This window comes from Microchirus variegatus, assembly GCF_963457635.1.
Source record: "Microchirus variegatus genome assembly, chromosome: 17".
NCBI classification, from domain to species: Eukaryota; Metazoa; Chordata; class Actinopteri; order Pleuronectiformes; family Soleidae; genus Microchirus; species Microchirus variegatus.
In genome coordinates, this window is record NC_139818.1 from 20,722,494 (window position 1) to 20,748,867 (window position 26,374).

Here is a 26,374-nt window from a genome sequence, read left to right on the forward strand (position 1 = left end):
GACAAATCATACTCAATATTTTCTGGTCCCGGCTTCTGAATACCAAGGAACGACAGTGGATGAGTGGTAGAAAGACTCGCCTTTCAATGTCAAGGCTGAGGGTTTAATTCTCGAGCTGAAACAATGAAAATCCTTGAAAACTTTGAAATAAAAACACAGAACAATGTCGATCTACTTGAGATTATTATTACGTGGATCCAAACACATCCAAATATCTCCAGAACCCCTGGCCTAAACAAAGCATTATCCCCAACCTTAAGCATAAGTAGTTAACGTCTGACCTTAATGTTAAAGGTGAAGTAAGTAGTTTATAGTGCCATCTAGAGGAGAGGCTGAAATTTACAACAAAGACCTGCTGCTCTGCTCACCCCCTCCCTTCCCTGAGCGCTACGGTATCCGCAGCCGGTCAAATGTCGAACTCGTCGTCTTTCTCCGTGTCAGCAGATGAGGTTCGTGAGGCGAGGGAGAGGGCGAGCTACCGCGGCCGTAGCAGACGAAGCGGAGAGAGAGGAGGCGGGACTTCCGCTACAAGTAAAGAGACGCTTGATTTGTTCTCTCGCGTTTGTCCTTACAGGCTCCGGTAGAAACATGGCATCTCGCTGCTAACAGTGGCTATGCAACCGCGGCCCGCGACCATGTTATTTTACATGACTTTTTGAAACACTACGAAAATGAAACAAAAACTATTATACAGCGACTAGACAATGCAGGAGCACATAATATGTATAAAAAAGTGGATTTTGGGTTATATAAACCCATAAATACTACATATTGTCCCTTTAACTTAACCACAATTCAAATCTTAGCCCTAAACATGAACAGTTCCTCAAAAATGAGGTTCTGCCTCATTAGGACCAACTTTTGGTCTCCATGAGGTCGAGTGTTTCATGCCAGAAAAAGAGGTAACAAATACAAGCGCACACGCACACTCACACACACACACACACACACACACACACAGGGACCACGACTCTATTCGTCTAACTAATGTAGAGTGTCAACGTAGGTTCAGTCATAAGTAGGTCTCCTTCAGCTGTGAGCAAAGAGCCCGGGCTGAGTGAGGAGGAAGAGGAGGAGAACAAAGAGTAAGAGGAGTGTGAAAAAAGAGCACATTTATTTTATTATCACCACACCAACCAACCAACCAAGCGCTCCATTCTCTACATCTGCAGGCCAGAAATAAACGTGACCTTTACTCCAAACTACACGTTTACTGCGGTGGAGCCATTAGGGACGTTAGCGGGGGAGCTGAGGCGAGTCTGACGTCACGGGAAACACAGCGCACGTGCACGTGTGATTATATATACGTACGTGCACAACGTGTCTCCATGAGAACCTGCCGCGCCGCGGCTTAATTGTTCCAATAATAGCGGCATTAGCGCAGAGCTAGACCATGTAATCGCGGGGCTTTGTGAATTATAGACTCCATACTCTCTAATCAATGGAGCACCGGCTCTCGCATGCAATCAAACGTTGGACGACGGACACGACCGAGGCCGAGCGACCACCTCCACCTGTCCTTCTATCTTTATCTTTTGTTCTTCAGCTTCTTTGTATCATGTGAATATCGTCTGGTCTCCATGTTCCATATAGTAAAATTTCGGGTTTTGGGAAAGACATTTTACTAAAAAGCCGACTATAATTGTGAGCTGTAGCTATTTTATGTTTTTTAATCAGCGTAATCCATGTGAGCAGATGTTCTTTGTTTGAAACTGAATTGAGTGAGAATTATTGTCATTGTGTCACTCCAAAAAATATAGTACACGGTGCATTTTGTAATAAATCTAAAGCAACTGGCCGTAAAATCCTCCTAATATGTCACAGAGACTCTGGAATAATGTTCATATACCACCTACCGCCGTCTACCAATCATTGCAGTCAGTAGAGTCTCAGCTGCCGAGCAACCACAGATTGCCAGTTACGTCTGATCTACAATGGCGGAAAAAACGAAACGGAAAAGACCTCGGTATTTTAAATTTGAGTGTAGTAACCGTTTTTGGCCACATTCTTACATATGGCGCATTTAACTCATTCATACACAAATACACAAAGATTAAGCTGCAACATCAATGCCTAAAAAGATACAATGTAGCCCAAAATAACAGTATAAAAACTCCAAATCACTCCAACTAATGATTATTTTCAGAATGGAGTAACCTGACGATTATTTTCCCGATTAATCGAGGACTTGTTCGCTCCATAAAATGTCTGAAAATATTGAACGGTGAAATGACGACGCTCCTAAATGTCCACAAACCAATATTATTATATCAGTTTTAATGATTTCTTGGTTATGAGGAGCAAATAAAACCAGAAAATATTCACATTTAAGAAGCTGAAAAATCAAAAAGTTGTAATTATTGGAAAGAAACACTCAAACCGATGAATTGATGAATGTTTCAATCATTCAAATGTCTTCTTTAACAGCCGTTTCTATGCTCAGTTTTTCACACACACACACACACACACACACAGCAGGAGCTTGCAATAATAATCTGTGTGTGACTCATAAGCCTTGATCATTAACAGGGCAAACACTGCTCTTCAGCATTGTTGTGATGATACAGTCTATTTATAGCATGTCTCGTTCTTCACTCGTCATGGTTAAGATATCTTGATATTTAGCCCAAATATGGGTCAAAAAACAACTATCCAAACTATCGTTCTACATCTTTCATTTCACCATCAATGGCTCCCGCAATAAAGGTCACTTCTTTCAAACCTCTCACCTTCAGATTCACCGACAGGACAACTTTGTATGAGAAAAAAATATGACATAACAGCAACTATTTCTTTCATAAGTTTGGTAGAAAATCTCCTTTCAGAGTCACATAATTTTACATTTCACAGCGGTTTCCGTTGCACATTCATCACCCTAACGAGTACAAAGAACTCCACGTCCCTTCAAACCCTTCGTTTACGAGATTATGAGACGTATTTTAGCGAGTAGATCACAATCAGAAACCCAAAATCCGCAATGATGTATTAACGGTGATTGTAATGTGATTCTTAATCATTGGGCCCTTTTCTACTTCCTCATCACGAAAAACAGACAAAAAAAGAAAAGAAGTTGCTGTATCTGTTGCTTTAAGGTTGTAAAAGCACTGAGACCATAAGATATCGAGAGCAAGAGAGCGAGGGAAAAAGTCAAAGGGTGGTGGTGCTTCCCTTCAAAATGCCAAACTCTGTTTTGGCTGCGTTGCATTCTGCTCTATTGAGCCAACAGAAGGCGTAGAATGTGTTATCTGTGCCTCTGTCGGCATGGATTTTTCCCGCTGTGATTGCTGAATGTCAGAGAGTCTGGAGGAAAAAAAAAATGCTTGTTGCTCTTTGATTTTTTTTTTTATTATTATTATTACAGGAGGCAAAGAGAAACTGCAAAAACTGCAATGTTTACAGCAACGTTACAGTGAATTCATGTCAGGTAGTTTTAGATTACCGTGTGTAAATATGTAAGTTTGGAGTCTTGACGTACAGTATCCGTTCAAAGGTTTGGAGTCACTTAGAAATGTCCTTATTTTTGAAGGAATAGCACTTTTTTTTCCAATGAATATAAAATTTAATGAATCAGAAATACACCCTATACATTGTTAATGTGGTAAACGACTATTCTAGCTGCAAACGTCTGGTTTTTAATGGAATATGTACATAGGTGTATAGAGGCCCCTTCCCAGTGTTCTAATGGTACATTGTGTTTGCTAATCATGTTAGAAGGCTATTGGATGATTAGAAAACCCTTGTGCAATGATGTTAGCACAGCTGAAAATGTCTTGACTATATTTTCTATTCATTTTGCAAGTCTTTCGATGAATAAAAGTGTGACTTTTAATGGAAAACACACACAAAATAGGGCACATGACAATAAACTGTTCTATTGTACAGTATTTACACTCTTTCACCCATTTTTCAACAAGAAACGTTGTTGTTCAGTTGACAATAAAGACAATATTGAATCTCGATATCGATCGTCCACTTTGGATAAATGCGTTTTGAAAACACACACCACTCTATATGACGTAGACGAGAGAACTCCAGTGGTGAAATGCTGTCGAGGAACGGTAGTGAATCATTGAATCTGTGCCTGGAAGGCTCGGTTCCACTGAGGGGTAAGCAAATCCCAGAGTTTAATCAAGGATCGTGACAGAGCGGCTGAAGATCAGACGCCGACGCTGTAGGACAACGACCCTGAAAACACTGATGCGAATCTACTTTAGAATAACTTTGAACAAAGACAAAAATAAATCCACCTTCAGAGAACGGACCTTATCTGAGACGCTGTGGACTGAGCCCAGAGCATCGTTCACATCAGGCGTGATAAGAATACGACGGGATTTTGTGTGAAGAACGGACCGCAGGTCAGATCTGTGGCTACGCACAAGCTTTTCTTACATACGGAGGCTTACATACGTACTACTCTGTTTTTATTCAACATAAAGCAGAATTTTAGCTCAGTTTCAAGTATGAAGTTGATTCTCTCCTCTGTAGTTTGAGAGAGTATTACTCATGTAGAGTAAGGTAGAGCAAGGATCCTCTCATTAACGTGACAATGAGGGGAAACCTTTTCTCTCACAGCTGATAAGAACCAATCAGGAAGTGAATGCTGGAAACTGCATGATTGTTTTGTTGTTTTAAAGGTCTACAGTTTCTGCCCAGCCAGGCTAAAATGAAGTCCTGGAGTGTTAAAAACAAAGACGCACCCGATCAGCGCCTTAAAACGCTGTAAAGCAAGTCGTGTGGGCGAGTTTTTAAGCAAAAACAGAGATGTACGGATGTAGCCAAAGATCTAAACTGTTAAAAGATGTTCTACCACTACAACCACCAACTTTTATTTGGGTGTGTTCAATACAGAAGACTTGAATAAAGTACCTTAAAGGTGATACTTAGAGTAAAAGTACAAGTCTGTTGGCGGAAAATAAATTCAGAAGTCACTTTTTTATAATATTAGTTCAGTAAAAGTCTTAAAGTATAGTACATTTACTGTACTTTTCTGATTTAAAATGTATTGTGCCATGGTAGCTCAGTGGTAGGGCGGGTTGTCTTTCAAATGGAAGCTTGTGGTTTCAATTCCTGGCTCTGCTAGTCTCTATATGTGTCCTTGAGCAAGACATTTAACCCAATGTTGCAGCTCATCAAGACTAGAAAATATAAATAAACTCTTCTTTTTCTGATTTTATTTGGTAGTAACAAAGACAGTTAGAGGAAATGTAGTGGAAACAAGATTCAGTCCATTTTCTTGCCACTTGACTGCACTGTATAGTGTTTATCTCTGAGGTGTCATGGAGAGCTTTTCCTTTTGAAAACTGTTTTCTCCGCACTACAACCATTTGTAGATTACCAGCTCTTTCCATGACCCCCGTGACCCCCCCATCCCCTTCTTACCGAGAGCTAATAGATTGTACAGCAGCTCACTCCCAAGTACTTACAGGCTACTGAACTCACCGTTTCCTACACCAGCTCTCAGTCTCCTTCAACATCACACACACACACACAGAGAGGAGGAGAGTCCACATAATCAAAACAGTCTCACTGTGACAAAGTGAAGCGTCTAAAACTCTGATTAGCCGCGGAGCAGAACTCCAGCCACGTTTTAAACGAAATGTTCATCAGATCTAAAATGTTCCCACAGCTGATGCAAATTGCAGGAATCTTCTTCAGGTTCCTTCTAGAAGAGCAGACGAGTGAGTGTGTGTGTATTTAAATAAAGCACCATATGTGCATCTGCTGGAACGACGGTGCCACCTGGTGGATTTGTTCACTCTGATGGACCAAAACAATGGTTTTTTTTGTGGGGGGGGGGGATCTCTTGGCTCAGGCACCTGACTCGATGCAATTAGTTCACTTTTAACTGCGAGGAACGAACACTAATCAGTGAGCTTTGATTTAATTTATCACAAACAACAGCATGCGTGTGTCGATTATTTTCTTGGTTTAGTCCATAAAATGTCTCAGAAAATGTTCTCCAATGTCTTGTTTGGTCCACAAACCAAAATGATTCAGTTTTAATGATTTCTTTGTTATGTGGAGCAAAGAAACGATGAAAATATTCACATTTAAGAAGCTGAAATAATCAGAAATCTTGTTTTAATCATGAAAAAAAAGCTTCAGTTTCAGCTCGTGTGCCACAGGATTCATTAACATCACACAAACTTCCTTGTTGAGAAGGAGCTGTGTGAGATAAGGCTGTCGTCTGATGATAACAAAGCTCAGGTGAAAGAGTTGATTTCATTAGCGTGGTCTTTACAGTCATATCTGATTTTTGCGTTTGATTTAATTTAGATTTAAGGGAATTGTACTCTGAGCCCTGCCTGTAAACACTTTTGGAGACTTTTATTAATGAAGTCTAGCTTAGTTTTTTGAGGTTAGATGTTTATGCAAGGCTTCATATGTCGTCTTAAGCTGATTAGCTCCCAGTTCCTCTGCACACGACGCTTCAGCGACTTTAGGTTTGATGAAAACAATGTCTTCAAGTGCATGATGATGATTCATTTGACAGAACCGGTATTTCCGAAAACAACACAAACAAGTCGGGGCGAGAGAAAGCAGGAATTTAGTAAGAAGACCGACCGACCGACCGACCGACCGAACACTCACCCACTGTCATGGACTCTGGCAGAGCAGATGATGGCAGCGGAGCAGGAGGCTGCGCCGGTGGACTCGACTCCATACTGCAGCACATGAGAGGGAGATATCAGCGCATTTGTTTTTGCTTTCACGCCATAAATGCATTTAAAACCACAAACACTTACTTGAATGCGAGCTCCGTCCTGCGGCTGCTGCTCTCGCAGTTTGCCACTGGCCCTGTTGACTCACACTGAGCAGGAAATGCAGCCGCGTCTTCCACAGAGTTCACTGACAGAAAAAGTAAAAGTGAAAATGAAGCCACACGGGGCCATTGAGAAAGTCCCTAACACAGCTGCTGCTGGTAACTATAATCAAAACAATGTAGGCTTAATTCCCAGAGGAGATTAAAAAGTGATTTGACACACAAAGAATACCAGGAAGTTACTTTTTGCCGATGTATTTCTTCCTTGTAGGAGCATGAATGCGAGTAACATCTGCGTGTTTCGTACCTGGCTGAGGATCTGCAGGGTTCAGAGGAATGAGGACGTCTGAGCTGCTGTGGTCCGCCATTACCTGTAGAGGGCTCCACGTGGATACGCTGGACAGACTCCCGACCACCAGTCTAAAGAACCACAACAAGTTCAATTTGATTATCAGATTGAATTTGTGAACACTTATAATAAAAGCCTCCATTTGTTTTCATTTTCTTTAACTGACGTGATTATAAGTACGCCGAATTAGCAATTAGCAGTTACAATATACAACGTGCCAACACGTTTTTTTAAGTAGCCGTCACTGAATTACGCCGTCACTAAATCACATTTAAAAATACAATTATGCTCAGGCAAGTCCTGATCTTTTCCATCCATTATTCCTAAGTGGATTTATGGACTTTTATTAACAGCGGACATCAGAGATAATGACGATTTAACTGCTAATAGTTAGCAGCCCATTAAACAGAATTGTGAGAGGAATTAAACAAACTTTTCTTGCTTGTCATTTCATGCTGCAGTGTCAGTGCAACTTCTGCTGATTTTCATGCCGTTGTTCTGCCTCTGTTTGGTCTTTGTGAAGAGAAATGATGCGACATCATCCGTCAAGCAATACTATCAGCGTTTTTGTGTATACAGCAACAGAGCAGACGCATTTATACTGTCAAACTGGTCAAAGACAAGGTTTTAGTGAGCAGTAGAATTCACTTTTCATGGGCGTTTCTTCGTGTTTTCAGTCATATTCTAACCCGGTTGCCGCCATGTTGCTTTACTAGCGTAATTCTGCTGTTGCATCCGTTTGTCTTAAATTAATCACGGGGAATGATTTGTGCACAGCTGATAGACTTATTCAGCATCATGTGAACTTATTTCTCAATAGTTCAAATGTTAAACACTTTTTTATATATACGTGTTTATAAGTTCATATCGTCAGACTCACTGATCAGAGCTGTTCCTCTCCTCCTCCTGAGTGTGTACTCTGGGTTTGTACACCTCCTCCTCTTCCTCCTCCTCCTCGTTGTCTATTCTCTTACTGTCGGGCAGAGTCGGCACGGCGATGGGCGACGTTCGACACGGATGGGGCGACCCCACCCAGCTGACGATGCCCGGCTCGACGAGGCCATTCTGGGCAGGCGACTGGGAGAAGGTTGGCCCCAAAGGGTCTACGCCCTCCTCCACGCTGCTCTGTGCGGGAGCCGTGTGACTCTTCCTCAGCGCGCCCATCTTCTGAGAGTCCTCGTCGCCGTCGTCCTCGTCCTCCGCCCCGCCGTCCAGAGCGTCGTCAAAGGAAATGATGTTGGTGATCTTCTTTTTCCTGCGGCGCTCCTTCTTCAGCCCGGAGTCTTAAAAAATGGAAAATAATAAGGTGAACAAACACTTAAATTAGACAAAATTATACCCTATTTTTACAAGTGAACCTAGTTCCCTGGTGTCCTAATGAAGATGTCTGCGACATGCTTTGGTCAAAATACCTTAAGGATGAAGCACCACAGCAGTTCATCGCCCTGCCAAAACAGCCCTGTTCAGAACACTCACTTTTGAGTGCCTGTATCTTTAAATGCAAATGAAACACAGGAAACTAAGTCAGCGTCACTGAGGCTCCGGTAGCTAACAGCAGTTAGCATTTGGAAAAGCCATCATTTGCCGACTCTAGTCGGCACATTGCCGTCATATATAAAATGTAAATCCTCTGAGGTTGGAAGTTTGAATAGAACACTTTGTAGACTTCCGCTCTTCCGGATACTATTGCCCTCGCCTGCACTCTCATGTTTTTTAGGGCGCGGAGCTCCGCAAGACAACAATTCCAGGAATGTCTTATTGTGATGTAGCAATGAGTGCGGACGTCAACATGACATGTTTTACCTCTTGCACTTAGACTGAGGAGGACCACAAAAACACTTAGGGCCTCCAGAGTCCCAAATATAAGTATAAAAATGATTAAAAGTTGATTTTGCATAATATGTCCCCTTTAAATCTCAACCCTCAGTTAAAAGAAACTTGAATTAATTCAACTCACTTTACTCATCTCCCTACAAAATCTCATATAAAGTTTAGCAATGGTGACATCAGCATCTTCAGTGTATTCCAGTTAGTCCACTAAAAGCCCATGTGTGGTCAGTCGTCTTCCTTTTCAGAGCAGAGCGCCAGTGCATTAGTGAATCTCCTACCCGCTGACTCTCCGACGACTTCCTCCGCATTTAACGCCGGTGGAACGTTTTTTACCAGCACAGAGTTGTGGAATTTAAAAGCTTCCTCATCTCCTCTCAGAGAGCAGATGAAAGATAAAACGCAGAAAGTTTTTTTTCTCCCCCTACAGGAATGACCGGAGCAGACGTCTAAATGAGGTCAAACAAGGAGGCCGACAGTCTGGAGGTTATTTCATTTCACGGGGGGATTTCAACGCTGCTGCAGTTGCCTGGTGTTGCATCCGCTAGACATGTTGATTTAGAGGCTTTCAGCAAAGTGTCCAGAGATGGAAAATGTGTAAAATAACATGAGTATTAAAAAGACAGTTAATTAACCAAATTTCGCAACTGTTAATAATCGAATCGGCCAATTATCATTTGTACTAATCGGCTGATTGTTGAAAAAAAAAAATTTGAAAAAGATTATTTTTTGATAACCTCTACCACGCATTTCGCCCTATGTCAGCTGGGATTAGAACCAGCAACCCTCATGATGATGGATGGATGAACATTGTTGCTATAGCGACTAAATCCTGTACTGTGGCTGCGTATAGTTTGCTGGTAGGTGTTGTTTTTTTCGTGCACACAGGTATTAAATCACGACCAGGATCTTCCCGAGTGTCTGAAATGATATCAGCGATTTATTTTCTTCCAATGCCCGGCTTATTATTGCATTTTCATTAAACAAATCAAAACAAAACTTAAACCTGAGCACATGTAGAAACAAACTGTTCAGCAACACCTGAGAATAATGACAGGTGATAGAATATAAGAAATGAAATACAACCCCCTAGTGGTTGGGGGGAATATCTCAGAGACCTGGCTCCCTACAGTTGCTATTTAAAATATATAAATGCAAAGTTGAAGAAAACACTGGAGACCATAGGTGTTATTAAGCAATATTTGTGTTTGTTGACATTAAACCGTCTTATTTTATGAGATAGAGGTAAAACAAACTGAAACATACAGGTCAAACTGTAATAAATGCTGCTGTTTCTTACCAGCAGAAGTGCTGCGGGGTACGACAGGTAGAGGGTCTGAGGCTCCGTCCACTCTCGGGGTGAATCCGGGCACGACGGCCGTGGCGGTGCCGATTTCCCGCAGCAGGCTGCTGACCCCCTGAGTCGACTCCTTCCACAGGGTGCCGATGCCCTGCGTGGACTCCTTGAGGAGGTAGGAAACGGACGACCCTCCTCCGCCTCCTCCGCCTCCTCCGACTCCTCCTCGCATGGCCCCGCCGTTCAGATCGCTGTTGTCAATGTTTATGGCAAACAGGATGGAGTTCAGGCCTGAATGCAGCAGCAGATAAAAAAAAAGTAGCTCATTAGAGATCGTGAAGCTTTTGAACATCTTCAAAGTGCCTGGAAAGCATAGGATGAACCGTGAAGAAAGAAAAAAAAAACAGGGAAATAAGATCACGGAAGATCCACTGGCATAAGATCAGTGGTACATACTTTATATTCTTCATATTTTAAAGTTAATGGTCATGAAGTGATGCCCCCTAAAGAAGCGCGAAAACATCCATTAACATTAATGGGGTTTTCAGGTCTCAGTAAACTCAGCCAGGCGTAACCATTAAAGTGCCAAGTCGGTGAAAAGTCTTTTTATAGCATCTAGCATATAGAATGTATGCATCTACATATTTAGATGTCTATGTGCTTAATGATGTAAAAACAATAACTGTACACAATACAATAAAAGAGTAGTAATTCTGGGATTAAAGTCAGGATTCTGAGAAAAAAAGAAGGGAAATTCTAAGGGAAAAAGTCAGAATTCTGAGGAAAAAAGTTAAAATTCTAAGTGAAAAAGTAAACATTCTTAGGGAAAAAGTCCCTTTTTTATTAATTTTTTTTCTTCCGTAGGAGTCAGATAACATGGTAACATAAAGTAATATTTTCAAATATATAATATACAGGTAGATAACACCAACAGTTATAGGAGAACATTATTCAAAAGTTTAATTTAACAATTTTACACTTGGTTAAGCATGTATCTGGGATGCTAACCCTTGACCATGGTTGCTAACACCTAAGCTAAAGGAGACAGCAGACAAACTCCCTTCATAGTGGTGTTTATTTAGAATGATGTTTTGTGTCCCAGACCTTAAATAATACATTATAAAACTAAAAATATGCCTAATTTACCAGGAATAACTTGTTTTTACACCATACAGAGTAAAAAAAAAACTCACCTGCAGCCATGGTGGGCAGCATGCTAGCTCGTTCTTCATCGAGAATAAACGCCCAGTCTTCATAGTAAGTTCTGGAAAAGAAGAGGAGAGTTACACAAAACTATAGAGGTAAAAATTATTATTAAAATATATATATACGTGATGCACAATAATGCTAACCCCAGACGCGAGCGGTCAGCCAGCAGCGTGTGCAAGTAGCGCTCCAGCGAGTGTTCGTTGAGGGCGCAGCGTAGCCACGCGCGACCCCGACCTAGCTCGGAGGAAATGTGACGCAGCGAGTAGAAACGCTGGAGCTCATGGCGGTTGAGGTGTTCCTTCACGTAGAACCAGAAGGTCAACTCTGCTGGAGAACAAAAAAAGGGACGAGGAGGGAAGGAAGTTTGAAACGTTAATGATGTGGTGGGACGCGCGGGAAAGACGAGATGATCAAGAGTTTGAGGGATGAAAAGGCGAGGGTGAGCGAGACGGAAGACAAAGAAAGGAGAATATTTTAGCTCATTTATGAAAAATGATAATAATATTCAAACACAAAACAGCAGTCGGCACATCTTCACTCTGTCTCTAATTAAAAAATAATGACTTCCAAGCGACCACATCTCCATACCCTGCTCTGACCTCAACACTAGAAACACTAGAAACAGAAGAAGAAACATTAGAAGGTTTTCTCAGGTGGAGACAGTAATTAATAGGAGGGGGTTTTTTTTCTTTCGCATGTTATTAGCACATAATAACGTCTACTATTTCTAGCTTTTAAAAGGGTTCATTAATGAGCTCAAAATCCACGGTTAACTGTGAAACACGTCAGATATGCTAATGGTCAGCAGCCATTACAGAAGTGATGCATTGTGGTGGTAATAACAATAATAATAATAATATTTTTTCTTCAATGTGACACAGTGGAAACTATTTAGGAAAATGTGAAAATAATGGCTTTTTCTTTCACGCTTGAACAAAACAAATAAAAAAAATGTAAAGGGGGAGTTTTAAAAAAAATCCAGAAAGGATTAATGAATGGAGGTGAATGTACATTTTTGTATGGTCTGTTTTATGTATTAAAAAACTATAAAATACTTGTATGCTAATGAAACAACTCTGGATGTTTTTATGGTTTCTGTGCAAAACTGATATATGACTTTCTCCTTTTTTTCTCTATATACACGGACAAATGAAGGCGCTCTAAATTAAATGATGAGGATAGTTGAGTGAGAAAGTTAATAAGGCATTTGTGACCTTTGACCCATGTCGACTGTTGCATTATGCGTTTACATATTTTATTTTGTCAGAACTTTAATTTGTAAAGGTTTTGCCTTTAGTTAAAAACAATTCATGTAAGATTTGTGTCATTTTTCACGACACAAGAAAGTAACTAAGTAACTTTTAAACAAGCTACTTTTTTTACTTTAACTCAAGTACCAGTACTTTTACTTGTACTTAAGTAAAATGTTATCAAAATAGAGGTACTTCTACTTGAATAGAATATTTCAGTACTCTTTCCACCTCTGTGTATGACTGTCTTATATTATATTGATTACCACAGAATCATAGTATTGTGATATTATTGTACTGTAATTCGTACTGTAAATTGGTTCGTACTAATCGCATAATATGCGATTATTTTAGGAAGCACAAGCCAAACATTTACTGGAAATTCGAGTTTGTTTGAAACGTAACAGATGTCTTTTTTGCATAATATTTTGTACCCAGGAATATTTTTATATTTCCCTGCAGCTTCACATGACGCCTTTGAATCTTCAGGGAGTTTGGCTGGAATTCAAAAGAAACAATACTTTGAACAATACTTGGCACTTGCATGTGTAATAACAGAGTGGCAGGGTTCAGCCACTTGTGTCGATGTAGATTTAGAGAAGGAGACAGAGGTTGAAAGCTGCTGCTGCTGCTGCTGCTGCTGCTGCTGCTGCTGCTGCTGCTGCTGCTGCTGCTGCTGCTGCCCATCTGTACTCTCATCATCAGGTCGAGCTTCCCGCTGATACATCTGCCTCCTCCGACCTTACACTTCCCACTTCACAAAACAACAAGCCGAGCAGCCCCTGCAGCGAGGTCACGGCTATCTTCCCTCTTCACGAGATAAAGTCTGGAGGGCTAACGTTAAGATTCTGGCCCCCGGTTTTCACCTTTACATCCAGGTTTAATGGACCGCGTCTCGCCCCCAGCAGGTGAACCTGAACGTGTAAAGTGTCATACCTGCTTCGGTTTTGCTGCTGAAGCCCGCGGCCTGCTTGAGTGCGGCGGCGGTGAGGGCGAGACCTCGGCTCTTCCTGAGGCCGTGCTGCAGCACCGTTTCAAACTGGGCGCACAGACAGATCACTCTGCGGGGGGACAAAGGTCAAGTGTCCATTATTATGTTCAGCAAATCTGGTATTTAGGTCAAAACATGGTGTCTTCATCAGTAAAAGGGTCTTAAAACTACTTCAGTCAATAACAAAACACCCACATTTGCTGCCTTAAGCTAACAATACATTTGTTTGACTGTCTCTATGACAACATCAGTGTTTTTATTTGTATTTTTCAAACCAAACATTTAGTTTAAAGATTAACTGTCAATTCTAGGGACAGAATCTATTTGAATAAGATTTTTTCAGAATAAAAGCTCTGACTTTTTTGTGAAGATAAGCAAATAACGTAAGATCATATTTGTTAAATCATCTGCCGGGCCACGATACTGATGCTGGCGGGCCAGTTTTGGCCCACGGGCCACCAATTGCTGACCACCGACATAAAGTTATTTCACTTTAAAAGCTAAAAAGGTCCAAATATTGCAAGAGTCCAACCCGTATTCACAAATGTTTCCCTTCGTTTTGTAATTGGTGGCCAATAGAACTTGTTTACATAAAAGCATACCCAGTTTTTGACTTCAAATAAAATAAAACAACTAATTATTTGGAGTATTTGACTCATAACGGAGTGTTGCATGTCAAAGTGGCAGCACGTCATCATACATGTGGTTCTCTGGCGTCAAAATTGACCATATAAACCATTATTTAAAGAATATAAAGTGGAAACTTGACCCAGTTTCTGTGTTGCACCTTTAATGCCAACTTATCCAAACACATTAACACCAATTCTCTATTCCGTTTAGATTGTAAGGCCAATACAACCTCATTTACTTTTACCTTGTTTTTGTGTAAAAAAGAAATCAAATCAAATTAATTATTCTGACTATAGTGAACATACGCATAAAACAAAGTATAAAGTCGAAATTATCATCCACCTCTATACTACAACTTTTTAGTTAACTTTATTCCAACTCATTACGCGACAAACAAAACATTCTAAAATGCATTCACACACGGTTCAGATTGAGTCAGGTTCAGCTCCACGTGTGACTCACATGTGGTTAGATGTCTTGTGTGCACACAGGAAGTGATTTGTTTTGATGTATACATACAGACAGACGGAGGCAAGAGCAGCAACGTTAACGCTTGTAAAAGTGGAATTCTCCTATTTTATTTCATCTAAATCAATAAGAGAACGTTCATATTGCATAAATAAACGTGTGACCAAAGTTCCTTTTTTTCTCATTTCTATTTTAAGATGCTATTTCATCACGATACTCAAGCTGGGCACGTTTCCAGATCACTGCACACAAGAGGCAGGAGGAGGAAGGAAGGTCGAAGCACACACACACACACACACACACACACACACACACACACAGTGTGACCTGGAACTGCACACGTAGAGCAAACAAACCCCTCGGATTGTTCAGCAGATCCGCACACACGTATAGAACATGTATAACAATAGGAACTCCTGGAGAGTGGAAGGAAAAAAACAATTCTCCTACCTGCTGTCTGAGTCCGTGGCGATCTCTTTCCTTCCTCCGAAGCGAATTTGGCACTGAAAAGATACGAGGGGAATGAAAATTACTTCTTCTTCTTCTTTCTCCAGCACACAGTGGAAAAAAACACACATTTCTGACCTTTACGAGGACCCAAATAAATAAAGTAGCCACAGAATAGTGATGATCTGGAGTGGAGGATGTGATGGAATTCAGAAAATTGATAAAAAGAAAAAAAAAAGTGAATATGAAGCCACAATACTGTGTTTCAGGAACACAAACCAGGAACTTTTTAATGCATCTGATGTGCAGCACTCGCTGGGATGTAGTCGTATAGTCTAGAAAATTATATAATAATAATTCATTTTTTTATTTATAAAGCACTTTACATTTGCATTGCACAGTGTCATGCCAACATCAACAGCTAATTTAATAGACTGATTTGTTAATCAGGTCACCTTTACTTGTGTATAATTATATGTGTATATACACACACACATGGTGTCCAAAGTACATAAACAGATAAAGGAAGTGTTTAGAAACCACAATGTCTTAAATCAGTCTCCATTTCCTCATTCCAGCACAATCCTGCATCGTTCTGCTGCCTGACTTTAATGTGAACTGATTTTATGGATATGAATAGAATAGAATAGAATAGAATAGCCATTTGGACTGGTACATTGGAATTCTTGTGTGTTTCTCTGAGTCACAAAATGACTAAAATACACAACATACAATCCATACGTACTCATAATACACATACACTGTATGAAATTTCAAAATTGTGCATGGCAACATAGCTTTGCAAAAAACAATAATGACGGAAAATCACACATAAAGTATTTTTTAGCAAAGTCTTCTGTCCAGTCGAGCTTCAGTAAAGTGTGTATGAATGAAAGCCTTATTTCCATATTTGTGTGACTCACCTGTTTGACAGCGTCCAGCAGCCTCTCCAGGAGGTGTTGTCTCTTGGTGTCACTCTGTTGAGTTCCTGCACACACGACGACAAACGACAAAGACAGGGGGGTTTATATTCTTCAGTCTAAAGCCACAGCAGATATAGATATAGTTTGGGTTTTTTTAGACACCAAGGAGACAGCAGCTTATCCCGCCTCACGTTTTTGCAGATATCCCAATATCAGCCGATACAGATATTGAGCGAATAATATCGTGCATCCCTATTTAAGACCAGGGATATCAAACTCAAATGACCTATTTTGTCAGTCAGGGGACAGTCAATTGATAAAAAGTCAAACTTTTTGAGAAAAATACACCAAAAATAATAATATTTATGAACACATTTCATTGAATTTCAAAATAAAAGTGTTTATTTTGATATGGAATGATATATAATTCACAATATAAGCATATTTATGATTTATAAATAGAAACACAGAAATAACTCCTTATAACAGGCCACATGAAATTGATTAGGGGGGGTCACGTGGCCCTCGGGTCGCAAGTTTGAGTCCTCTGATATCATCAGACTGATATCTAATATAACATTATTCTCTTGTTGTTCTTTTCAAGTCTTCAGGGCTCCATGTGAGGGAAATTCCCAGTTTCAATTGTGTTTTTCTGTGCACTAGGTGCATTTATACTCATATATTTCATTCATACAGTTCAATGTGTTTTTATTTTCCTCATAAATATGAGATTTGCTGGTGTTTACAGTATACAGAATATTGAAACTGATGTTTAAACTGAAACTTTTCTTTAATTCAATCATTACTAGATTAAACGTCAACTATTCGGACCATTGATTAATCAGTTTGAGTATTTTTTTTCCATTATGAAAACACGTTTGTCTGATTTTTCAGCTTCTTTAGTGTCAATATTCTCTGATTTCTTTGCTCCACATAAGAAAGAAATCATAAAAAGTGAATCATTTTATTTTGTGGACAAAACCAAGACATTTGACAAAGAGGTTCTGAGAAACACTGATCAATATGTTCATTTACATAACAAATAAATGATAATTAATCTAAATTAATTGTGTTTTTCAGTGTACTATGTGCATTTATGTTCATATATGTCATTCATATAATTCAATGTGTTCTATTTTACTCATAAATATGAGATTTGCCGGTGAAGAGTGTTGAATAAAGACACTGAAATGTCCTTAGTGTAACATCTGAATGACAAACAAACAGAAAGCAAACGAACGAAGGGGAAACTCACCGTTCATCCTGAAAGCCAAACTGCGGGAGAAAGTGACATCCAAGCGGGACACTTTAACTCACCCCCCTCACCGCTAACCACGCACCGGGGCCATGCTGCCCCCGCGGCCGAGCTGCACACACCCAACCGCGGCGTGACGGACTGGAGCTCAGCCGGCGAACGTCGAGGCCTGCGGGGGAACTGTGCCACACACTCTCTGACATGTAAGAGTTGTTCCCGGCGACGGAAGCGGATAAACGGCGCACCGGAAACGCCGGAGTGTAGATTCGGAAACGTTAAAGTGTCCAGTGTGAGAAATGTGCGTGGAAATGTGCGCGTTTTCTCAGTCTGGAGCCTGTGACACTGCGAAAAAAGGGGAAACGATTCAGACTGAAGCTGGGTCACGTGACAAAACACACCGCTGTCATATGACGCCGCGCGGGGCACGCTGGGAGTTGTAGTACATGAACTTACAAAATATGTGCTTTTAATGCCCTTTAGTGCTAGTTTATGTACATTTTATGTCAGAAAATTACTTTTGATACTTAAGTACACTTAATATTATATACTTCAAGACTTTTACTTAAGTAATATTATTTAAAAAATTGACTTCAGCGTCTAGTTAAGACACAACTGGTTTTATTTGATTACCATGCCTCACATATTTTATAAATGCTGATTTATCTAAATAATAATATTTTACATTAATAATAGAAAAAAATACTTTTTTATGTACACGTTTCTTATTCTTATGTGTTATTAAATAATTATAAGATATATAAAAAAATAATAATAATTTTATTTAGTAATTTTATTAACTGACTGATACAGCTTTTGATATTGGATCCCCATGCGTTTATATTTTATATGAATATTAGTACTATACAAAAAAATTTACAATAATTTCCATCTCACATGGCTTCTTATATTCAACATAAATAATAATAATAATACTATGATTTTTTTTTAGTTGCTTATATCAGATGTTATCAATAGGGCACGTAACCTTTAGGGATTAGTTTTATTATGACAGTGAATATTAAAATAATGCCCTTTTTCCCTCTGAAAAACCCTCTGAGCACATGCAAATGCAAATCTGAAAAAGGGAGAAAGTTTTACTGCTCTAGATAAGCAGAACACACCTGTTTGTATTGAATGTTAGTGCTTCTCATATTCTGTAAATGGGCAACATGGACTAAGAAAGGCAGCAATAGAAAAGGAGGATGTTCCTTTGTGCAAACAGTGTTGCTCAAAACTAAAAAAAAATACAAAATAAGTGTTTTATTTTGCTCAGGTGTAAGCGTATATGTTTGTGCGTTTCTGAAATCTCAGTTTGAATCCACCTCCAGGTGCTTTTTCAGTGGCATTGACTTAACTGCACTGACGCGTGACACAGTAGTGATTATGAAATTTACATTTATTTATTTATATATACATAAAATAAATATGTCTGTAAGTCAGACACTCACACACAGTTAGGAACAACAGAGACAGAAATAGAAGGTGGTGTCATCAACTGCACTGTACTGTGCAAAGTTTTTCCTCTTATCAGTGAGACCATAAAATGATGTGGATGCTGTCTAATCATTAGTAGATTTGTGATGGCAGAGCAAACACAGAATCAACACATGAGCAAATGGAACAAAATGTAAAGATCCAGGTTCAGTCTCTCTCAGTTCATATGGACAGTGTCTCTCTCATAAGTTCTCTCGATGTGTTGACATGCGTTGATACAGTCGACAGCACCACGTCCCCACCACTGTCTGAAGGCCTGCCCTCTCTTGCCGACCTGCCGTTCCTCCTGAAGGAGTTCCTGATCCCGTTGGAGAGTCGACTGGACACGCGCCTCACCGCGCGGCTGAGTCCTCGCTCCTTCAGCTTCATCATGCCCACGTCGTCCTCCAGCTCCTCTGGCGGCACGTCGATGTTCCCCGAGTACCAGAACACCCACCAGATCAGGCTCAGGAAGATGATGATGGCCCCGCCGTAGATGAACAGGTCGTGGATGACCAGCCCTCCGAACACCCCCACCAGCATGATGAAGATGCCCAGTATGTCGTGGGCCACCGCGAACCAGAACGAGCACTTGCACCTGCCGACGCCTCCGTAGCTCTTCTCCATGACCAGCTCGACCTGTACGGATGTTGACATGGTGGTTAGTGAAAAAATCCAGTTGTGGAAAACAGGTGAAAAGGGAACAGGTGGTACGGCAGAGGCTGACGCACAAGGCAGGACAGTTGTGAGTTGTGATCCGCAGGGACTGGCAGGGAACTCGCGAAGCAACGCGGTCAAAGTGCAATGTACACAAGAGGTTATCAGCACCAGCTGATGCAAGGGGGAAAGAGCTGCGTGAGGGAACTTTAAAAAAAAAAAGGTTCTCAGCAGCCTCTTCCAACAAAAACATCACAGGAGAGCCATTGTTCTTCAACAGTGGTTCAACAGTTTTCAAGCTTCACGCTTCACTTTCATGGAAGACACTCTTGAGCCTCCGGATTCTTCTTCAAAGTTTCATTATTAGTCCAGTAGATCCTGCAGGGGCTTTCTATCTATGCTTGTTTTCATCAATAAATGGCTCGGATTGTTATTGTAAGAGTCTCCAACTCTCGCTCTAACTCACGTTTCCAGCTTCTTGTTCTTCTTTCCGCAGCAACTCTTAGGTCTCGCATACTGCTGCTTTTCCACTGCATGGTTCCGGGGACAACTCAATTTGCTTCGCCACACTGTGTACTGATTGGTCAGAGAGTGTCGTCCCCGGAAGAGTCATAAGCGCGACGTCCGACAAAAGAACTGTAGATCAGTTAAAAAATCCTGAAAACGTGCGTTAATCTCCAACATTTACCAAAGGAAATGCTCTAAAATCTTAATATTTAACAGAGGAGTCTGGTTTATTTAGTGACAGCACTGCCGAAAGCCGGCGATCGTGAACCGAATCACAACCCGTACTGATCAAATCCTTTTTACTAACTGATTCCAATGATTCAGTTACACTGAAAACAACTGCTTTACAAGTCACTAGTCACTAGTTTGCGTAAAACAAAATCACGGCAGTTTCATGCAGCCGTGCAGTGATGACTCCGCCCACGTTGAGGAGGTACTACATTGTAATGGAAAACAAACAAAAAAACTGTGCCAAGGCGAGGCGTGCCGGGACCGTGTCGTGGAAAAGCAGAAGTAGTTTCACCTGGACCAATTATGAAGCATTTTGTACTATTCGAAGGACGCAATTTGCAGCAAATCAATGCCAAACATTTGAGTTTTGAAGGATGAGACTTTATAGTCTACAGTTGCACCCCATTTCATCTTCTGGTCAAATGCCCTGGCTGTAGTGTTTCCGCCTCTGTTTCTCTTTCAATACTGGGATCCACACGAGGCCCATGACGACAAACACGATCCCGATGGACAGACAGGCCGAGGCTACAGAGCTGGACGCGTCGGTCAACCCCCACGACCGCAGCGTGAAGAGAAGTCCGCCTGCAGCTGACATCAGAGACCCCATCACGATCACGATGATGGGCTTGTGGAGGTAGGCCCAGCCTGGAGCGCACGCCGAGCCCGAGTCAGAGTCCAGAGCCAGGCTTTGACTCCCAGTGAGAGTAGAAAACGGAGTTTCTTCAGTCGCGTCCATGTTTTACGCTCAACATCCAGCTACCATCTCCTCATCTGCCCAGTAACCCGGGGAACACAGTGTAATCCCAGATGGTTCACCACACCCACACAGCATGGATGAATAGCCACAGACAGCCCACCTGTCGACGACAATACCAGCACTGCTGATTGGCCGAAGTTCACGATCACCCCCGTCACCTTATACCTACAATAACATAAACGTGAGACTGCTCGTGCACATGTAGATACACAGAAAAAACATTCACGTGGTGTCTGATATAAAGGATGTGTTTTGTCAACAGCAGCTGCACAAACCTGAGCACAGGCCCTTCAACAATAGACCAACTGTCACCTGATACGGCAGCAGATAAACTGTACATGCAGCAGCTCTGATGTGAGCAAACACCCGTCAAGGCTAAAGCACGCACAACAAAAGGTGCACAAACAGTCCGTGTTCACTGTCGGTAAAACAGCATCGAGATAACATTATACAAATAGTCTTATTCTTTTATTATGGGGTTTGATTTTACCTCAATATCTGTAAAACTCACATAGCGTGATCTACAAATGTTCTGTGTGTATTTTGGGTTTTACAAATAAATGTTTGTTTGTAAATAGATAGTTTTCATTTGTAAAATCCGCAATAAAGTCATTTTGAGACACTCGTACGCATATACTTTGCTAACCAGTAGATATTTATCCATTTAAAACCTGATCTGTAAATGAATGACTAAACATGAACACGTTCTCATAAATAAGCTGTAGCAAAAGCTCAAATATTGAAAGGCCAACTTATAAAATTGGCAGACATTGAAGATATAATTATAATACATTTTTTTCAACCCATTTTTTTGCATGTGGTTCTATGGAGGCCGCCATTTTGGATCACCTTTTTTTTTTTTTTACAGTAGCCCACAAGGGACATACTTAGCATCTTTGAGTTTTGACTCAAGGCTGCATGGGTGTTTTGGATGGGGAAGAAAGGGTGATTTTTCAACTTAACATGTTATTTTCTCAATTAGTAGTAATGAAATAAAAAAAACGTGTTTTTTAAAAATACAACTTGGGTGTTTGAAATTGAGTGGATTCAAATCGACTTGTATTCACCCAGATTAGCAATTTACCAAAAATAAAACAGAAAACATCTTAGCAAAACGTATGCATATTAGTTCCAACAGTTAGAGCTATAGAAATGGCTGCGTTAACAGCATAATAGTATTTCTGCTTGATAAATTACTCACAAAGACACAAAAATAGTAATAAATGGTTTTAAATTTCAGCCATGACGTGAAGCGTCAACATTCCTAGAGAGTTGCTCTCATGCATGAACTGATTAAATCATCTCTTCCACCATGAATCAAGTATCGCACTCGATTAAAACTGTTAAAATTAATCATGTAAATGGAAGAACTGCAACAAAAAGTGTGTATACAAGCCTGAGAATATAGTTTAGACCAATTCTGAATGTACATTTTTTTGGCCCAGGTCACCACGAGCATTTCACAAACCTTTAACATGGCAAAAAATGTATTAATTTTAACATTATAAGCACATTAAACGTCATCGAGAGTGCTCTCCACCTGTGCCACTCCTGCCATAAACAGAATCAGAACACGGATCGTTTCAAAAACACAGTTTATAATCTGCGTCAGAGCAAAAAGACGACTAACAAACAGACTGAATATATTTCCATTTCATTCTATTCACAAAACAATCTGGTCCTGTTTACGCAGTTCAATGTCCTTGTTGAGAGAGGAAATGTGCGACAGATTGTCGACCGAGGCTCATTTCACTTTGGGCACTCTTCGTTTTACTTTAGACTCGGTCTTGCCGGCCATCTTTGTCTTTGTCACTTTCCTTTGTGCTTTTGCTCCTTTCTTCGCTGCTGCAGCTGCTTTGGGAGCTTTCTCCAGCTGCTTCTTCTTCGTCGCTGGCTTCTGCAAGACACAGAAGATACAGAACTTTCAACACAACACAGTCGTCTCATTCAAAAGCATCATCGTCTTTCACAATCATTCATTTTTTAACTCCAGCAGCTGCCGACAGAACCGACCTCCAGTTTAGGCTTTTTATTTGGGGTTTCTATGGGAACCAGCTGTGGGATTTCTTCCTCCGACACCGCCTCCTCATTTACAGCATCTGTTTGCTTTGTCTCCTCCGTCTGTTGTTTTTTTGCCTTCTTTTTGGCTGCTTTTTCCTGTGAGTCACAAACACACGCTGGTTATTTTTTACTTGTTTGTACTAAATCTGGTGGTTTGAAGATGAGACTTGTTCTTCACCTTCTTTTGGGGAGTTCCGTCACTCTGCTCCTTCTCGCCGAGGTGGCTCAGGTCGGAGTTGTAGATGGGCAGAGCCACTGACGTTAGGCTTTTGATGTGGATCACCTTTATCACGTGTCCTTTCTGGGAAAAGCAAAGAGAATCGTCAAATTAATGCTTAGTTGTTAGCTCGACTACATGTTTTATACATGTTTTTAGGGCCATTGAATTCCTGCAGAACTGAACAATATTCGTCACAATAGCATTTTGTCATATGGTAAAGTGACTGGATTATTTCAGGTCATGTGTCGATGTGGTAAATAACATTATTCAAATTGAATTTTTCATATTTTATGTTTCGTCAGTTTTTCTGAGCATGCAATCGCGAAGTTGTGACTTCTTCAAAAGAGAAAAACCTTTTTTCTCCAAGACCTTGACTTTATGACGTTTTTATACTCTGCCACTGAGATTGGATCTTTTGTGCTTCGTTGAAAGGGTAATTTTGATAAAAGATGAACGACAGAACGAATGAATGACTTGGGAAATTATGTTTTACTGACAAAAACGCTTTGAAAACGTATTTAAAAATCGCAGACAGAATTATAAAAGCACAAATGAATGGATGTATATAGAATTCACTCTTTTCACACAAATCTTTCTTCTCATCCTGGACAGAACTTTACTTTATCTTTCATTTTAACCCACTCTCTGAGCTTTTTTTCCAATTATTATGCGATTAATTGTGCAGCCCTCCTGAAACTAAATGAAAACGGCTGACCACAAGCAGTTGTTTCAAGCATCAGACTCACCATGCGTAATTTGGCCACCACTGTTTTGACGGTAGCCTCGATGTTCTCTGTTAACTCGTCTGCAGACATGGCGGAGTGGCCGACACGAGCCATACTGCAACACAACAAGGACACCAGATAATGAGCCTGACAGCAAAGATGAAAAGTCAACAAACATCACATTTTCACGTGTGACATTAAACGGTTGTGTGTCAATGATGTAGAGACAGGCTCCACAGGAAGAGGAGGTCCATCTGGATTAACATTGAAGTCACTGTGGCACCAGCGTTAGCCCGCATCAAACACTGAGCAGATCTGATGGGGAAGTTGTAAGGTGCTGCACGACTTAATTAAAGTAAATGTGTGGAAAAAGCAGAAGGAGAGCAAATCTCACCAGCAGCTCCCCTTGTTGTTAACCTTCAGGACGGTGCCCTGGATGATGCCCTGGATGTCTCTGGCCAAATGTTTGCTCAGCAGGTTCACAGACAGCGGCTCTCTGAACAGACGAGTAGGAACGAAAATGAGCAATTCACGCTTTTAAAGTTTAATTTTACGAGTATAATCGAAACTGACACAATAGGATCTTACTTTTTCCTCTCGTAGAAATGTTTTCCGATGTGAGACGGCAGCAGTCGGCGGACTCGGTCGTCGGAGAGAAACATGTCAAAGTTTCCTAGCAAACGTCTCTTGGCTTCATACGGTTTGTACTCCGTCCTGAGAACCTTGTAGGGGATAATCTGCCAAAAATAAGAGACGCGTTGTTGTTAGGTTGGTGTGAGAATTGACAAAATCAGCAGCTGTGGAGACAAAGACTCTTGACGTATATACCTCAGTTATGTTTTTAACACCCCTCTCCTGCAACAGCTTCTTATAAAACCGCTGAGTCTGCTCCGACGTCATGTTGGGCTCATCTCTGGTAAAGAGGCAGACCTCGTCTGTGTCTGTGCGTTGACCATGAGGCAAAGGGCTGAGGGGGGAGAGAAATTAAATGTCAGTACCAATCAAAGCAGAGGAAACGGTATATTTACCTCGTTCAAAGAGGTTATGTTTTTGGCCACAGTTGCGTGACTGAGTAGCAGAATTTGGTGATCTGGATTAAGGATGTTATTCTACTGAATGACTTGATAGCAGACTTATATGAAGACAGAGCCACGATTTCCTAGTTTACAACATCCCCTTGGGGATGAATAAAGTATTTCTATTCTATTCTATCCCATTTACAAACGTAATTAATGTTTTACATTTATTACGGTGAACAAACGTCATACTTCTTCAAAAAACAGATAGAAATAACATCTCAAGAAAGACACTTCACACAGCTTTGAGATCCAGTGTGTGTGAGACTCACATGCGGATAGTCTGAGCCTCTCTGGGGATCTTCCACAGGGTGAGGAGCAGGCTAATCTGCTGACTGTCGTCCATCAAAAGAATGTCGCCCGTGGACTTGGTTTTGATAAAAGCCTGCAAAGCCTGAACAGCTTTTTTCACCTGGTAGAAAAACAAACAAGAGGATTTTACAAAACGATAAACGCTTAATCTACTTTTCTTCTCACAGGAATGAGCCGCTGTAAAATTAGCCTTAGCCACAAGTTACACAGACAGGCTAATGCTAATTATCTTATAGTTCGCTGTCAAATCGTAACAACACACTTCATTTCAATCGTCTAAACCTTTATTATCCGACATGTTGTTGTCAAAGGAGTTAACACACGGTTTTTAGCGAAACAAACGAGTTTTACCTGACTCCGGTCCAACGTGACTTCTTTCTTGTCAGCCATGCTGCCTGCTCTGCTTCACGTGTGCTCCACAGCCGCGCATGCGCACAGTACGTTTTACGTCAGAGGAATTCAAAACAAACTTTATTTGTATCGTACATAAACGAAACAATTCGTTCCCAGTGAGAAAAGTTGATAGTTTTAATGTAAACATTGGATTTACGAATGCTATTGTTGATATTTATGGGAGCCCCGTTTCATATAATTTTTTTTATTTGTTTGTAAGTCATAATTATGAGTTATTATTATGACTTAGCATCTCATAACTATGACGTAGCATCTCACAATTATGATTTAGCGAGATAATAAGTCATATTTTTCAAATTTTTAGGGCTACTACTACTTCCAACATGATGTACAGTGCTTAACTAATATCTTTTTCACTTAAAGAGCTTATTCATACTGATCTGTTAACCATGACATACATAAAAAATGATTTTGATAATTATTATCAATTATTGGCTGTTTATTTAGGGCAGCTGTGGTATAAACCTTACATTGGGTGGTGGTTTAATACATTTTTAAGCACTGTATATATATATAAAAAAATACAAATACA

At 40.6% G+C, this 26,374-nt stretch overlaps 3 protein-coding genes across 3 annotated transcripts in view; all 3 read right to left on the reverse strand.

The window, feature by feature from the left end:
* snx29 (sorting nexin 29) overlaps window positions 1-17,705 on the reverse strand; it is a 127,064-nt gene extending 109,359 nt beyond the window's left edge. The window contains exons 1-11 of the mRNA XM_083904118.1: window positions 17,410-17,705; window positions 16,155-16,219; window positions 15,235-15,287; window positions 13,632-13,756; window positions 11,589-11,769; window positions 11,430-11,500; window positions 10,240-10,527; window positions 7,993-8,395; window positions 7,071-7,183; window positions 6,747-6,849; window positions 6,592-6,665 (exon numbers count right to left, since the gene is read on the reverse strand). Coding sequence (XP_083760244.1) covers window positions 6,592-6,665; window positions 6,747-6,849; window positions 7,071-7,183; window positions 7,993-8,395; window positions 10,240-10,527; window positions 11,430-11,500; window positions 11,589-11,769; window positions 13,632-13,756; window positions 15,235-15,287; window positions 16,155-16,219; window positions 17,410-17,416 — 1,483 coding nt within the window. The 5' untranslated portion in view covers window positions 17,417-17,705. The remainder of the gene's footprint in view (window positions 1-6,591; window positions 6,666-6,746; window positions 6,850-7,070; window positions 7,184-7,992; window positions 8,396-10,239; window positions 10,528-11,429; window positions 11,501-11,588; window positions 11,770-13,631; window positions 13,757-15,234; window positions 15,288-16,154; window positions 16,220-17,409) is intronic.
* Window positions 17,706-19,065: 1,360 nt separating this feature from the next.
* On the reverse strand, window positions 19,066-19,539 carry LOC310939078 (transmembrane protein 238-like; the record flags this gene model as incomplete). The annotated part of the gene is made up of 1 exon (XM_083903745.1): window positions 19,066-19,539. The coding sequence occupies one exon, from the start codon at window positions 19,537-19,539 to the stop codon at window positions 19,066-19,068; it is 474 nt and encodes a 157-aa protein (XP_083759871.1).
* Window positions 19,540-22,546: 3,007 nt separating this feature from the next.
* Window positions 22,547-25,833, reverse strand: rsl1d1 (ribosomal L1 domain containing 1). Its single transcript, XM_083903354.1, has 9 exons — window positions 25,780-25,833; window positions 25,389-25,528; window positions 24,869-25,007; window positions 24,629-24,777; window positions 24,435-24,536; window positions 24,062-24,155; window positions 23,274-23,396; window positions 23,048-23,191; window positions 22,547-22,931 (listed from the first exon to the last, which is right to left on the reverse strand). Exons 1-9 carry the CDS (start codon window positions 25,816-25,818, stop codon window positions 22,779-22,781), a joined length of 1,083 nt encoding a protein of 360 aa, XP_083759480.1. The 5' UTR covers window positions 25,819-25,833; the 3' UTR covers window positions 22,547-22,778.
* Between the last annotated feature and the right edge of the window lie 541 nt (window positions 25,834-26,374).